This window comes from Typopeltis vanoorti, chromosome 8 (genome assembly GCF_054136105.1).
Source record: "Typopeltis vanoorti isolate ZY-2024b chromosome 8, IOZ_Tvanoo_1.0, whole genome shotgun sequence".
Classification (NCBI taxonomy): domain Eukaryota; kingdom Metazoa; phylum Arthropoda; class Arachnida; order Uropygi; family Thelyphonidae; genus Typopeltis; species Typopeltis vanoorti.
This window is the reverse complement of record NC_143556.1, coordinates 127213903-127231827: the sequence shown is the minus strand read 5'-3', so window position 1 is coordinate 127231827 and position 17925 is coordinate 127213903. Positions and strand designations below refer to the sequence as shown.

At 35.0% G+C, this 17925-nt stretch overlaps 1 protein-coding gene across 1 annotated transcript in view; it reads right to left on the bottom strand.

Moving 5' to 3' along the window:
- LOC150104340 (phosphoserine aminotransferase) overlaps positions 1-17925 on the bottom strand; it is a 261341-nt gene that overhangs the window by 61441 nt on the left and 181975 nt on the right. Inside the window, exon 7 of the mRNA XM_090396926.1 lies at positions 2368-2537. Coding sequence (XP_090253052.1) covers positions 2368-2537 — 170 coding nt within the window. The remainder of the gene's footprint in view (positions 1-2367; positions 2538-17925) is intronic.

The window sequence follows — 17925 nt, the reverse complement described above, 5'->3', positions numbered from 1 at the left end:
ATAAGATATTACTGTTTTGCTCCTATTTAAACAGAGTCTCCATCTTTTAAAATATTCATCCAGAATAGTTAAGTCAGCTTTTAGAATTTCTTCTGTACGATTTATGCTGTGTAGTTATTGCTATCGTCAGCATAACAAAATTTCCTTGATGTAGTGACGAGAAGATCAGATTGAATAATAACGGAAATAAAACAGATCCCTGTGGCAATCCATTATTTAACTTCCTTTCGCTGCTAGTTTTATTACCTATAGCCACTATAAATCTTCTATCGCTTAGCATATTGTTAATAATATGGACTATTGTTTTACATGGGATAATTTTATATAATTTATATAGAAGGCCTTGTCTCCAAATGGTGTCAAAGGCTGTTGACAAATCAATAAATGCTGCAGATGTTTTTAAACCTTTTTGAAAACCAGCATCTATGTGAGTTACTAAAGAGAGAACCTGGTCACAATACCCACGATTTGGTCTGAAACCAGCTTGTTCTATTGGGACATATTTAAAAATTGTGGAGCTTATTCTATTATAAATAAGTCTTTCAAAGAGTTTATAGGTCGGTAACTTTCTGGTTTATGATTAGGCTTGCCAGGCTTTAAAATTGAAAGTATTTTTGCTTTTTTAAAAATAGTGGGGAGTTTACCAGTTGTAAGAATGTCAATATAGAACTTAGTTAACCATAATCTTGCATTTCTTCCCAGATTAATCAAAAATTCTGGATGAATGTTATCAAAACCAGGAGCTTTACCAGGCTTTAATTCCTTTAAGGCTGCTTCAACTTCTTGCTGAGTAAAAGGGTGTGCAAAATTTGAAGTTATAGGTGAAGACTTGCTAAATTCTTTTAATTTTCTCTTAATATATCTTGTATGATTTTTATTGATTGGGATACGTGCTATATTAACAATATGTACAGCTAGTTGATCTGGGGTGATTCTTGGTTGTTCTTTAATCAAAGGAGCACTACCACCTAGTTTCCTATGAAGGCTCCAAGCTTTACAGCTGGAATGAGTAAAGTTTATACCTTCAACTGTATTTACCCATTATACAGTATAAACAAATTAAAGTGGCATTATTTGAACTATCCATTTCTCCTCATGAACATTAAAATAGCTGTTTTTGACAATTCAAAAACAGCAATTTTAACAGTTGTGTGAGACAAAATTTTACAACGAATAAATGCTACTAGTAAATCTCTACAAGATCCCAATATGGATTTGTTGTTAGCTAATAATTTGTTACAGTCTTTAGTTGGTTTTATTTTAGATATAAGAATTTGCATTTTGTTGCTTTAAATGAAGAAGCGAATTTATTAGCAGATGAGACAAAATTTAAAGATGAGAAGGAAAGAATGAAAAAATGGAAAAAAAATTTGTGACGAAGTTTTACAAATCTAACAATGAGATTATATTACATGGAAAAGAAAATTTCATTGTTAATACTTTTAATGTGATTTCCATTAAGCTAATTTTGGAAATTAATGAAAGACCAAAAAGCTACGTAGAAGTATTAGATATGCTTGACATTTTTTTGAAGAAAGATAGAGATCAAGACAAGTACAAGACTAGTATTAACAAAATTTTACAAACTTATTGGACTGGTATTGACTCAAAAAATTTATTGATCAAGTTAAGCAATTTTTAATAATGATAAAGGAAGAAAATTCTTCAATTAAAAATATGTACAAATTTATAAGCGATGGATTAAGGTTACTTTTCCGAACTTAGAAACAATTTTAAAAATATTTTTGACGATGCTTATTTCAACTGCAAGTGCTGAACACTCATTTTCAGTGTTGAAATGAATGAAATATTATTTAAGAACAAATTAAAACAAATGATGTTGTTATTATGCATTGAATCAGATGTAACGAACTCAATTAATTATGATGACATTATAGATATATTTGCTAAAACCAAAGCCAGAAAAATTAATAACTAAAAAAGATTTGGCTATTAATTTTTTTAAATTTAAATTTGAACTGAATTTATTTTTATACTTTTTTAAATGCAAATATATTTATACCAATGTTGTGTTATTTTTATTTTATTAAAATGAATTATTATGGAAATAACTTTTATTTCCAATAAACTAAAAAAAAATGCATATGAATTGATTACTGAAACAGACTCATTCTTTTGAGGCCTCATAATGATGTTGCACCTAGGGCCTCCAAAAGTATAAATGTGGCCCTGGCTTTATGTGAAGCTTAAAGTAACATTAATATTTCAGCTGTTTTGTTAAATATGAGAAATGGATTTGTTAGCATTACTAAATGCAAAAAAGTAAGGTTCCATATGATTTTTTTTTTGAAAAAAAAAAAAAAAATCTTGGGTGCAGTATTTGGATAAGAAAACAGAACATCTTACCTAAATGTTGGTGGTGTGTTATAGAGAGATTTATTTTCTGCATTAATTTTGTAGTCAAATACAACAGGACAGATTTTCATTGATATACCTATCAAATCTTCTCGAACAATTACAACTGTCAGTCCAGCAATTCCAATATTCTTTTGTGCTCCAGCAAAAATCACACCAAACTACAAAAATGAAAAAATAGGAAGGGAAAGGAGAAAAAAGAATATAATGATGATATAATTATTATAGTTTGTATAAGTTAAATAATTCTTCCTTCCACTAGGAACAGATTATTACTACTGTCATACTATTGCCAAATTATAGTTACTTGGTTGGTTATGACCATATCTTCAAAAGTGAAGGCTTAGGTGTTGGTATTTGTTTTAGTTATTCAGTAGTATTAGCTATATGCCACAAGAATAATATAATTTATTATGCAGAGTTTGCAGGATTTCAAGTCAGGATTCTTGGAAGAAAAAAAAATGCAAAACATAGCATTAACAATCAAGTGATTGCAAGTATAGCTGAAAATTGTAATGAACTGGACTACCATTCTGTTTTGGAACTTAAAGTAGTTTACTGTTGCTATGCTGAGGGTGGTCTTAAAACAAATCTTAATATTAAGTTAATGTCTTCATACTTTGAAGACATTAACATATCAGACTTTAATGGAAATCATCAGTAGTTATGAGCTCAGCTGTTGGTAACAGTTAGGGGAGGAGGCAGGCTGCATACAGCTAAAAGATCTCTGCCTGCTGTCTTTGGGGAATAAAAAAGCAGCTAGACTATTTAATGTAGCCATACTTGATGATTTGAAAAGTGCTCCATTGATGATTCAGACTCCAAAAACAGTCTCTTTGACCTGTAGTGGTGTCTATGAAATACTAGTCTCCCTCCTTTTATAGAGTATACTACTATCATTATGACAAAGCAGGACTGGAGTGTCCATGAGTTGAACACTCTATAAAAGGAGGGAGACTGAACATAAGAAATACATATTCAAAGCAGACATAAACGAATCTACCTGTCTCTTAGTCAACATGCAGGTGCAAGGCACTACTTTTATACTTTTTGGATGTGTCAAAGATGGAGTTGGTCCTTAGGAGAATGAAAATACTAAACTAACAACATTATCCAAAGTGATGCGAAGATCGTATTTATTTAGTACTTTGGCTATTATTTTGGAAACGGATTTGAAATCTGGTAAATTATCAACAGCTTGACAAATGATATTTATATTGTTCTTATAGTGTTGGGAGTTGATGTGAAATAATTAAAATGAATAATTACCAGCAAGCCTTTTACACATTTTAAGATTCTCCACAGAAATGATATCATACAAAGCAAACAATCTACAGCTTCTCTTTGGTATATCTGAATTGCCAGCATTACTACTCTTGCACTTCCATTATTAAGTAAAATATGGGTTACTTGAACACAAGCAATGCGATAGCTGATCTAATAACGAAGGTGGCTACTAAGTAACTAACAGACAGTAGTGTATACAGTACAGTGTGGATACGCTGGACAAAGGGATGATTCGTGTCCCAGGTGGGATGGCTCGAGAGCTCATCAAGCTATTCAGAACGCCATGCAATTTAAAACTTATAAATTGATTCTGATGGTTTCTAGAATTTTCCATTTAATATTTTTGAACTGGGGTGACCGTAGGTAGCTGAAATTGCGGAAAGCGAACCCACGATTTATGGGCAACCCTGTATTTGTCTTTTTACTTTTTATTGCTGATTTTCATACCAAATTTATTACAGCTGTTATTCAGTTTAGTAAGGGAATCTTGCAGATTTCTTGCGATATATTTAGGCCTTCAACATCTGCATAAAGTAAAGCGCTGAGATGAATATCTCCAATTTTGATAGCAGGCCTAAAGCCATGTGGAGATAATGTGCACCCATATACTTGAATTAGCACTGAACCATCTTCCTGTGGTTGCTTCAATTCTAATTGCTTATTTACAACTCAAATAACAGACCATGTACTACTTGAGATAATATCCTATTTATGCCATGTAATTGGGATATATTTTTAGCATTTTGAACAGCTTTACTCTTGGTACCTTGTCATATGCCTTTTCCAAATTTACAAAACTCAAACAGATCCTTGCTTGCATAAATCTTTCTTGGGAAAATTCCTTTAATTCTCACATTCAATATTTTTTACCCTTTTTACTGATCAGTTGCCATGAGTGTTCAGTTGTCCAGAATCTGACCTTTTGATCAGGCCTTTGGAATTATGCAGTGTGGCCACTGTAAAGCTTATACCTTTATATTTGAGTATTTCTGGTCTAATATCATCTGCTCCAGCCAATGTTTCCATATAATTTTTTTAATAAATATATATATACATATATTTTTTTTTTTTTTTTTTTACAGCTGCATGGACCTGCTACTGCTCTGTGCAGAAAATTTATACATGCCTTGAAGACTGAGCAGTACTAAGTTTCTTGTAATGTACACAGAAAACAAATGACTAAGTCAACAGCTGCATGGAAACAATTCAGTGTGTGTGTATGTTTGAGCACTTCTTTTACTATATGGCTAGCAACTTAGAGGAAACCCAGACTACAACTGCCTTTCTGCATTTTATGTTTTTAATGGCTTTTTCTACCTTAAGTACTGATATGAGCTCCTGATTCCCCTTGACTATTTCCTACCACTGCTGTCACTTCTTGGTTCATTCAGTAATCTTTCAAATTAATTACTTCAGTCAACTAGAATATGTCTTCAGTTTTCATGTCATGCTTATCATCTCTAATTCCTTTTTACAATATTTCTTCCTTGACCTCTAGAACGCATGAAAAGGCTTATTGTTGCAGTAGATGTTAATTTATTTTCATGATATTGATTACAACACAGAATGATATGAAAATAATTAAATTTATTAACCTATTAGTTGATATTTTGCTGATATTATATCCAGCATCTTCAGAGAACAAGAACAGTGTCATAATACATGAAGCAACAATATGGTATAACAGCAGGACAAGTTCAAAAAATTGTAATGGACAACACAAGGAACTAAAGTCCTAATTAGGTTGGAAAAAGAGAGAAAACAAGTATTAACCAAATCTTAAAATGACTGTCTCCCAGATTTTTGGTAAATTTATATAGCCATATTTATTGAGGTTTCGAATATGTTTTAAAGCTGCTGTTGATTCCAAAAAACAGCCTCTCTGACTGACTTCTGTATAGCACTTTTGTTTTCTTTCATTTGATCCTGTGTGAAGTGGTATCCAAGGCATGGTCTGGTAGACCTGACTTGCCATAACAATAGATAGTGCTGAATGTATATTTCATGTTCGCCACAGTGGATGTCAACAGTTTTTGTCTGTACATAGTAAACTAGGTCACAAGAACAGGGTACTTCATAAACTCCTGAATGTGATAAAGAAGAGAGTTTGTCCTTAGGTGAACAGATGAGAGTTGACAATTTGACATATGGTTTAAATATGGTGCATAGCTGATGTTTATTAAGCCCTCTAGATATTTTTTCAGATGGACCGTGAATGTATGGGATGATAACATTTAGCTGTAGTCTTGTGTGATAAGCAATAGAGGGGATTTCTGGGGAAGCATTTAGCATTTTTTCTATCCTATGGGGATTATAGCCATTGGCTAAGAAAGTGTGACATAAATGAGTAAGTTCAGTGGTAAGAGCATTGTCAGTGGAACAGATAGCTCTAGCTCTGTGAATTAGTGTTTTTAGGATGCCAGACTATTGTGATGGATGGTGGTGTGACTGTTTGTGCAAATATCTCCTTGCATGTGTGGGTTTTCTATAAACAGAAAAACAGAAAGGGCAGGCAGTCATTAGCTCCTTGTGCCATTGTGAAGTGGATTTTAGGGTGTTGGCTATTTAAATGCACTAAAAATGTATCCAATGTGTCTAGACCATGTGGCCAAATAGCAAACACATGAACAACACAGAAATATCAGCTAATAAGTTAATAAATATTAATTATTTTCTTATCATTCTGTGGTGTAATCAATACAGTGAAAATAAATAAACTTGACCTCTAGATTTCTTCAACAGTTTCTAGAACTGCCACCTTCTTGATATTTATCTTTATGCTTACCAAAGTGTTTCCATGACTTATTTAGCTGCTGTTTCCCCCCTCTGTATTCTTCCAAAATGCATGCTGATTTACTTGCTAACAAAGTACTTTCAGTATGCCACCCCTCCCTCTTCCATGCCTGTCTCTAACTTGCAGAGTCTGTTATACAGTTCTGATTTTTCTATCCTTACAGACAACTTCACCATATAACTCCCTGGATGAATCAATATTTGTTTCCAAGGTTTGGATTCTATCTTCAAACTTTCATTTTTTTTTTGCTTAATAATATATTTGAGTCTACACAGTTCACCTCTGAAATCAGCCTTGCCTTTCATTTAAAAACTTTCTTATATACGTTACTTTTCAATACAATATTATCCTGCAAAAGAATAAACAGTGATCACTCCTATTTCAAATCCCATGAATACTTGCACCAAACCAATGTGAAGATCAGCAATAATATAGTCACATTTTATTGTATGTATCACATTTTATACTCCTCCTCACATACATCCCTGATATTTTTCAGTGATTCAAAGTAATTTTTCCTGTTTGATCTTTTATATCAAGAGAAAAAAAAAAACTAAATGGGACTATAATGGGTCACAACTCTCCTTCAGTCAATTCTGATATGGATATTTTCAAGACTTCATGATCACTCTCAAAGCAATTTAAATTTATTGACAAATAGTCAAATGCTGTTACCAGATTCAATATTTTACAAGTCCTTTCGATCACATGCCGAGTAAATTCTATAAATATTTTTCTCAACTTGGATCTTTTCTCCTTCCTCCAGTGTATATTCCTATAGATGAAATAACCATGAAATTCGAAAGAGCAAAAAAGCAGGAAACTAGCAGCCTGCCCAAACAGCAGTCGAGCCTTTTGGTCTCTCACCAAAGCAATTGGCCGTAACTTCTGTCCAACACTATTCCCACCCCTATCATACTCAGATGGCTTTACTGCACCATCACCCACAGAAAAAGCCAATCTTCTGACTTCATACTTTGCTTCAAATGCATGCATAACTGATGATGGTAAATGTCCTCCAACCATTCCAGACACCCAACATACAATGCCCCTATATCCTTTTGCCAAGATGAGATCAGAAACATACTGTCCAAATTAGACAAAAAAGTCTCCTGGCTCTGATGGCATTCCCCCCAATTGTTCTGAAAGTTTGTGCTCCAGAACTGACCCTCTATCTTATGTTACCTATATATATATATATATATATATATATATATATATATATATATATATATATATATATATATATATATATATATATATATATATATATATATATATATATATATATTAGACAAAATATATATATATATGTTGTGAATCTATCCCACAAACTGGAAATTGGTCTATATTCAGCCCATTCCCAAGAAGGGTGACAAGTTACTACCATCAATTACTGTCCTATCTCGCTTACCTCAGTCCTATCAAAAGTAATGGAAAAAAATCATCAATTCTCAACTCCTACACTATCTTGAAGACACTCACTAAATAAATGACTGCCAATATGGCTTCCGCCACTGCTGACCAACAGGAGATCTACTCACATACGTCACGCATATCTGGACAAATGCTATGGAGAGATTTGGTGAATCTCAAGTGGTTGCACTATATATCTCCAAAGCCTTTGACCGGGTCTGGCACAAAGGCCTACTAGGCAAACTACCATCATTCAGTCTGACCCAGAACTTCTGTAGTTGGATTGCCAGCTTTCTCGATGCACACTGTGTGTGTGATGGTGGACGGCTCCCTATCCTGTCACCACTCAATTAATGCTGGGGTCCCACAAGGTTCTGTCCTCTCACCAACCCTCTTCCTGCTATATATCAATGACACAATTGACCTCCAATCCCATACACAGTTTTGCAGACAACAGCACACTACACTCCTCACTTGCATTTGATAAGCCGTATCATACACAATTCACCTCAACCTACAGAACATCAACCACTGCCACCCTCAACTCCGATCTCCAAGCCATCCTACAATGGGGTTTGGATAACCACATAAATTTCAATGCCAATAAAACCCAGTTCTGTACTATTTCCCATAAAAAAAAGAACCATTTTTTCCAGTATCTTTTTTGATGATACCCAAATTTCCAGACAGTTTGAGATCTCGCTTCTTGGAATCATCCTCATATCAAATCTCTCCTGGCATAAACATATCACAACCATTGCATCCTCAGCCTCAAAAAAAAAACAAAAAAACTAGGATTTCTCTTTCGCTCAAGACGGTACTTCACCCCGAACAGCTATTAACATTATACAAATCACAAATCTGCCCAACTATTGAATATTGCTCCCACATGTGGGGTGGGGCCCCTAAAAGCTCTCTCAAAATGCTCAACTCAATACAGAGTAGAGCAATTAGACTTATCAATGATCCATCCCTTACCAACTCTCTCCCCCCACTTTCACACAGACGTATGATCTCTGCAGTATGTTTATTCTACAAATATTTCCATGGGAAATGCTCATCTGAAATAGCATCAATAATTCCTCCGCTCAGTACTAAGCTTATTGGAACATGTGAGCTACTGCACAACATCCCTTCACAGTACACCTAGAAACAAACAGAACAAGTTTCTTTTCCTCTTCCTTCATCCCTGCAACTGCTGCACTGTAGAACAGTCTTCCACCTGCTGTGTTTCCCAAGAAATACAATTTAAAGTCATTCAAATCAAATGTAAACAAATTCTTCCTTTCCCGACCCACTACCCATACACGGTACTAATGCACTATAGGTTAACCAACCAACTTCCTATGTATGGGCCAAAAAAAAACACCATCATGAGTAGTTCTCATTGTATTCATAAGATGTATCTATTATCTATGTAGTTCACCATCCTCCTTAGATGATCCTGGTCTGTAGCAGCATTCAATTATGTATTTTGTTCTTGTTAATTTCCATTCTATTAAAGAATTCTACTCTGGTTGGAGTTAAGTTTTCTTCTGCAGCTATTTGTAAAACTTCCTCACACTTATCTATCCTTCTGAATATACTGAACCCATCACATTCTGGTGCTATAAAAAAAATCTTCCTCTGCCAGGTCATGCTAATACCAAAAATTTTTGGACTCACTACATCTACCATTCTAAGAACTTCACATTAACTTCATCTCAAAACATCTAGTTCAAACAAGTTACTGGAGCTGATTCTTCAACCAATTCCCCTTCCCTATTTCCAGAGTATACACTTTTCTTTTTGATAAAATTAGCCCTGAATTTCCTGGAGTCATCTGTAATAGGCCATCATTCTCTCTCTCTTTGTTACACCCACAATTTCAACCAGTTAATTTAATGCATACATCCATGCTTTCATGCAACCACCAGACTTATCCAGTTTCCCTGCTAATTCCCATTCACTCTTTCACCTAAAAACAACTTTTCCAAGTAAAAAATCTTCCTCTGCCAGGTCTTGCTAATACCAAACATTTTTGGACTCACTACATCTACCATGCTAAGAACTTCGCCTTTATTCCTGACGCTTCTGGAATTAGTGTATATGCATGCAAGTCAATAACTAGGCTGATCATTGTTCAGGCACATCTCAAAACATCTAGTTCAAACAAGTTACTGGAGCTGATTCTTCAACCAATTCCCCTTCCCTGTTTTCAGAGTATACACTTTTCTTTTTGATAAAATTAGCCTTGAATTTCCTGGAGTCATCTCTAATAGGCCATCATTCTCTCTCTCTCTCTCTCTCTCTCTCTCTTTGTTACACCCACAATTTCAACCAGTTAATTTAATGCATACATCCATGCTTTCATGCAACCACCAGACATATCCAGTTTCCCTGCTAATTCTCATTCACTCTTTCACCAAAACCAATTTTTCCAAGTACCTGACACTAAAACCATTTAAGTGAAATCCAACTTGTAAATAGACATCCTTTTGACCATTATAATTGCCCTTGTAATCACTGTTCTTCTACTAACTTTGCAAATCTCACATTGAGATTTGTAGAGCTTGTATGTGAATAAGTAAGTAACATCTAAAGCAGAAGAGGCCATGTTTTTTTTGGGACAAGAGAAAACTGACATGATATTTATTATTTAGCATATGGGTAAAAATATAAGAAACTGATCAGCAAAACTATATATATATAGGTAGTAGTTCAGTTATCCAATCTATGGTATTATTTGAGCGTAAGTGAAAGTTCTAAGGCTTTCAAAGTAAGGAGCATATGGACAATCAGTGATAAGATGCATAGTCTGTCTAAAATCACACATACAAAAGGGTGATTGAAATTCTCCACTGATGTAGTAGGTGGGCACATCAGCCTTGTTCAGTCCTAAATCTCTTTAAGTTGGTTCTAGAGGCTGTTGAGGTAGTTGAATCGTGAAGGTTTAGCAATTGTGTCTATGATCAGCTGCTTGTTTGTAGTTCATTAGCGTCTTCACCACCAGCGTGGAGGACCATCACTTCATGTTTCCATGAGTCAGATCACAACCTCAACAACCACTATCCATCTCTACTGTCCAAACTACACATTAAGCAGTTCCTTCTATCACAAGAGTGGCACTTCTGCATTCATCAGAACCAACATCCCATGTCAAATTGCAAACCCTCAAATCCTCCCTGTTTGTTCTGCTTTAGCTCAAAATTTCCTTACAAAACCAACCTGTTATTTTCATATGTTGTTTCTATTGCTCCCCAAACTCCAATAATCACCTGACCCCCCCCCTCTCTAAAGCTGCTCAATTTTTTGCAGTTGAAATCTAATAGTGACTTCAGCATCCACAATTCAAATCGGCTTCCCTTCACCAAGCAAGCAAGGTATATGCCATTAATAATGACCTATCAAAGGTTGTTAATCTCCCTACCAGAATATCTGGACCCCCTCCAGTCTGACAACATATGCTGTTCTTAACAAGTTATGAATAACAGATTACATCAACTGACTGGCATCAGTCTGTAAAATTAACAAAGGTGACAATCACTAGGTTGTTATGATTTTAAAAATATTTCTAATTATGCATTGCATTGTTAAGTATGTCGTACATGTTTATGCATCCAGATTAGCCAAATGGGTGTATATTAATGCATAAACATGCATAACATACTCAACAATGCAATGTACAATAAAAAAACTTTTGTATCACTCTTGTATGACTTTGTTATACTATAGTGACCGTGACCTTTGTTAATATTTACTGTTTATCTACTAGTTTTTGTTCTTATACCTGAAAAAAAAATCCTATGTAAATAGGATGATACATTGTTTCTTAATTAAAATAATTATATCTTATTCTGGTTTTCTGCCTTTTAATTAATTCCTGTGTAAAAGAATTAGAAACTCTACATATAATGCCATGTCATTCAATCGTTTTATCTAATTAAATCAGTAACAGTGAATTCTTATAAGAAGAATGAAGCAGTTTATTGAGCTATTGCAAGACAACTTCAAGCAGCATGTGACAGAAGGAACTCTAAGTCAAAGAGTATTAGATCTGATTACAGTGTCAGAAGGGGAGGGTGGTTCTGTTCAAGACTTACTATACTGTCTCTGATGGTGCCAGTGATCATGCAATAATGATTTGGGAAGCGGCTAAGGTCCATTCAGAAAAAGTTACATGCTGAACTACAAACTGGCATATCAAAAAGTGGTATATAGTGGATGCGAGCCTGCAAGATTTAAGGTAACCAGTGATGTACTACAAAATATCAGTCCTTGGTCCAGTGTTATTCAAACTATATCTTAGTGACATTGGGAAGGATTTGACAGAAGACATTGAAGTTCAAGAGCCATACAGTAAAGACAACTCAGAAGGTAACTGTAAGGCTGAAACAAACCTTGACATGTAAAGATAAGAAAGTTATTTTGCTTCTTTACAAGGCCTTGATAAGACCTCACTTGAACTATTGTATACAAGTCTGGTCTCCTAGTTTTTGTGGTGATTCTGATACAGACAGACAAGAGAGAAAAGGGGAGTGCTAAAAATGATACTGGGATTGTGGAATACAGAATATAACTGACACTTAAAACTTCTGAAAGGGACATACAGGATATAAGCAGATGGAATTTTTCATTTTATGAAGGGTGAGGAAAAGATGAGAATGAAAATGACATGAAGGGGGTGAGAGCTCAATTTTTCTCTCATGGACAGGTGCATTATTGGAATTGTCACTAGTTGTGGTCAGTGCAGGTAGTGTGAACCAGTTCAAGAACAGGCATGACAGCTTGTGGGGGATAGTATGTGGCCTACTTCAATGAGTCCCTGACTCCCTGGAGGTGTCTCTTAATAATAATAATTTATTTTATTGCATTTCAAAGTTAATTATTTTAATTTTAGTTTTGGCTTTAATTGCAATCTTGTTTTATTTTGTAACTACCTCTTTGGTGGCACTCTGGCATGTGGTTCAGCTCTGTAAAAAGGATTAACATTCTTTGTTCTAGCTTCACCTTGTGATTATATTGATGCAATGATGATGGCCAGTTAATTTCAGGCTGAAGCATTTACAATAATAAAATTCTTCTTCTTTATTCTTGTGAAAACATGCAATAATCGTTACTATGTCACAAGTGCCATTAAAAACTCATTGACAACATGGGTAGAACATTTTCAAAATCTCCTGAACTTACTCATAACAGAGAAAATTAAGCATAAATTGAGGAACCAGCCTTTCTTGTGGAGGAACTAAGTAAAAGAGGTTGTTAGGTTACCTGGACAGGACTAGATTTACTACTGAAGCATGGCAGGAAAGAGTTGTGGCAGTAGGGACATACTCTTTTGAAAGAGAAATGAAAAAGGATAAAATAACAGAATGGAATATGGCCATTATAAAACCTATCAAAAAGAAAAATGACAGGATGGACTATCAAAACTGTAGGGGAATTTTGATTTTAAACATCACCTATAAAGTCCTTTTAAAATTATACTATACATACTTGTACCATAAATAGATTATCAGTGAATACAAATGTGGTGGATTCCAATTGGGAAGATTGACTGCTGTTCATATATCCACAATATGGAATATTTTAGAGAAGGGCTATAAATGTAACATAACTTTCATGAACTTTTCATTGATTTTATTTTGCTATTTGGCCACATTCTTAAGAAGAACTTTCCACATTTCTACAACAGATAAATAGCCTTCACTCATGTATTCGATTCACCATGGAAAAAGAAAATTCTGGTAGTTTACCATTCTTGGGCATCCTCCTTACATGTACATCTTCTGGTACCTTTATCTACAAGTGTTCATCGAAAACCTACATTTACTGGTAGATACATTCATCAAAAGTCTGCTCATCACACATCTCAAAAAGTTGGCATTATCAAATCCTTAATTAATAGAGCACATAAAGTGTGCTCCTCTCCAGTAATCTTACAACATGAACTTTTCACTATAAAACAGTCAATAATAATAAAGTCAATAAAATAGAAGCTGTCAGGATCAGATCTTCACTTTACGACAAATAGTTGAGAAAGCATGGGAATATAACAAAGATCTGTATTTAAGTTTTGTTGATCTGGAAAAGGCATATGACAAGGTGCCAAGAGAGAAGCTATTCAATATGCTACAGTTATATGGTGTCAATGGGCATATATCAAGATTAGCAAAACAAGTGTTCTCTGCCAGGTTGGGAGGAAAACGACCCAGAGGAAGACCAAGATATAGGTGGATTGATACGGTACAATATGCCTTAGACGATAGAAATATAAGATCTGATAATGATAATATTGGAGTCTTCACAAGTGACAGACTGATTTGGAGGAAAATTGTAGATAGGAAGTTAGTAATGATGAAAGTCTGTATTTGAGTTGTAAGTCGGCAGTTAGAATAGAAGGAAGTACAGAAAGATGGTTTAATGTTAAATCTGGTGTGAGACAAGGAAGTACATTATCCCCTCTGTTATTCATTATCTATATGGATCACATTATGAAGGAAAGTGGTATTAAACGTGATATCAGAATTGGAGATGTTAATGTCAGCTCTTTGCTTTATGCAGACGATGTTATACTTCTATATAAATCCGCTACAAGTTTGCAAGAGTCCCTGACTAAACTGAATAACCGTTGTAATAGATATGGTAGGAAGGTGAGCATTAAAAAGACAAAGACAATGACAATAGGTAGAATTGTTGAAAATGTCAGCTGTGTTGTGAACGGGGAACCTGTGGAACAAATAAATCATTTCAGCTACTTAGGCATGATTTTTAGTGAAGATAGTAAATTAAATATGGAAATAGACAATGGAATCAACAAAGCTGGTATGGTAGGAAGTCAGTCGAATAAATTCATATGGAATAAGAGAGAAATTAGTCAGAACACTAAATTAGCTGTATACAAGGCAGTGTTCAAACCAGTTTTAACTTATGGATCTGAGAGCTGGGTCAGAAGTAAAACACTTGACCAAAGACTAGAGACCACAGATATGAGAGTCCTGAGAAAGATTAGAGGCACGAACAGATGGCATCAATGGCAATATCATATTAAAAACAAGGATATTAGGAAAAGAACTTGACATTGTCGGCATTCAGGAATGTGTTAGCAGAGCTAATCTCAGGTGGTATGGTCACTTGAACAAAATGGGCGAGGAAAGATTAGCAAAACAAGTGTTCTCTGCCAGGATGGCAGGAAAACGACCCAGAGGAAGACCAAGATATAGGTGGATTGATATGGTACAATGTGCCTTAGATGATAGAAATATAAGATCTGATAATGATAATACTGGAGTCTTGACAAGTGACAGACTGATTTGGAGTTAAACTGTAGATAGGAAGTTAGTAATGATGTAAATTTTTCATGTAGTACTATCATATCCTGTACACCCCTTGAGGGTACATGTCAGGAATTTGATGATGATGATGAACAGTCAATAGAATCAAATGGTTACTACCCCAATCAAATCCAGCAGATAATTGAGTCCTATGTTCCAATACCTCAGGTTTCTTCAACAGACTGCAGAGTTCCAATCCCTTACTTTCCAGGCATCTCAGAACCGATAGGCAGAATTTTGAAGAAGTATCATCTGATTCCCACGTATATTCCTATTAACAAAATATCTTCTTTATTGCCATCTACAAAAGATAAACTGTCTCCTCTATCTTTGGCTGCCATTTACCAAATACCGTGTGAATGCAATGTATCTTATTTTGGACAAACAGGCCATTCTGTCGAAAAAAGAATTAAGGAACATCAATATTATATTGAATACATGAAACCTCATAAGTCTGGTCTAGCACAACACAACATTGACACTACTCATAATATCTAGTGGGATAAAGCTCTTCTCCTCCATAGATGCAGGTTCAAATACGAACACCTTTTTAAAGAAAGTTGTGAAGCTATTTTACATCGGCTGAATTTAAATCGAAATGACTGTCTCTCTCTCTCTCTCTCTCAAAAATCTGGGAGACTTATTTTATGCAGCTAGCAATAAAAATTAATTATCTTTAAAGGTTTATTTAATAATATTTAGTAATTATTCTCCTAGCACGCGGCAACAATTCTATGTGGTGATTCACCGACTGTTCTGTATTTTGTATTCCATTCTTTTAACTGTTTGTATGACACTGAAGATGTACTGTAAATTTCAGTATGAAATATTTGTACCTTTATTAATTAAAAGTTATTACTGTGGTCTTTACATGTTCTATTAATAAATATACTATGCCACAGATACCTCTGAAGATTGAATTGCTCCTGTTAGAGGTCTTCGCTTACTTTCTTCTTGAAGAATGACAGTATTAGGAATGTGAACTTTCAATTTATATTGTAATAATGATTGAAGGCATATTGTCCAAAACCTATTGATGATATTAACTGTATATTGAGTAGTGAAGTTCCATATCAGGAGACCGTATGTAAATATGGCTTGACCTAGTAGTTTTATATAGAAATTTTGGTGTTTGTGGTGAGGAGTTTTGGTTTCCCAATATTGGTTAGGCTTTTATAGAACTGAAAAGTTTTGTATTTTGTATTTTCTTTTCACTATGTAAGCTAGGAGTATCGATGTAAGAATCAACGTACTGAAAATCTTAATTCTTGTAGATAAGTTTATGCATTGGTTAGATGTACTTCTAATTTTTTAGGAAATGACAATGAAAACTAAATTATTAATTATAAAAACTTTAATTAATAACCACCTATAGTTTGGCGATGTTGCATTGCCACCTTCCAGGATCACAAAACAAAGATATGTGCACACAGGCACTCACACTAAGCAAATGAGGCTGAAGAAAGGCAACTGAAGTCGATCCTAGAGTCCTAAAAGGTGCCCCCTAGTAGGCTAAATTGGGTTGTCTTTGCCACTGGGCTGACAATCTTAAAATGTATGCTTTCTAAATTTGGGGCAGTCTTATGAACATTCTTCATGGGAAGTTTTTCAGAGATGAGGCTGATTCAAGGAATAATCTTTAGTACTTGTTACAGCATAGTAAAGTGGCCATCTTCCACCATGTTCTGTGGTGGGTGTCCAATGCATGGTCAGCATTGGACCATGAGTGGCTGTATTGGTGGAACTGGATGTAGGCCTTGTGTTTGGATTTTTTTTTTTTTTTTTTTTTTTTTTTTTTTTTTTTAATGTTGGGCCCATATACACGAGGTTGGTTGATCAACCTATAGTACGTTAGTACCGTATATGGGTGGTGGGTTGCGAAAGGAGAAACCTGTTTACATTTGATTTGAATGACTGTATGTTGTACTCCTTGGGAAATATGTTTGGGGGAAGACTGTTCCACAGTACTGCAGTAGCAGGGATGAATGAGGAGGAAAAGAAACTTGTTCTGTGGGTTTCGAGGTGTACTGTGAAAGGATGTTGGGTGGCAGCTGTACGTGTTCAAATGGGCTTAGTACAGGGTGAGGGAATTATTAATGCTGTTTCAGATGAGCATTTTCCATGGAAATATTTATAGAATATACAGATTGCAGAGACCAAGCATCTATGTGAAAGTGAGGGGAGTGAGTTGGTGAGGGATGGGTCATTTATTAGCCTAATTGCTCTCCTCTGTATTGAGTCAAGTATTTTGAGAGAGAGCTTTTTGGAGCCTTACTCCAGATGTGAGAGCAGTATTCGAGAGCTGGGCGGATTTGTGACTTGTCTAGTGTTAACAGCTGTTTAGAGGTGAAGTAGCATCTTGAACAAAAGAGAAAACCTAGTTTTTTGGAAGTTGAGGATGCAATGGTTGTGATGTGTTTATGCCAGGGGAGGCTTGATGTCCAAGTAATTCCGAGAAGAAAAATTTCCTCGTCTGAGAATTTGAGTGTTATCAAAAACAATGCTGGGTGAAAATGGTTCTTTTTTGTGAGAAATAAGACAGAACTGGGTTTTACTAGCATTGAAGTTGACAAGGTTATCTGAGCCTCATTGGCAGATGGCTTGGAGGTCAGAATTAAGGGCAGTGGTGGTTGATGTTCTGTGGGTTGAGGTGAGTTGTGTAGAGTAGGGTTTGTCAAATGAAAGGGAGGAATGTAATGTGCTATCATCTGCAAGACTGTGTATTGGATTAGAGGTCAA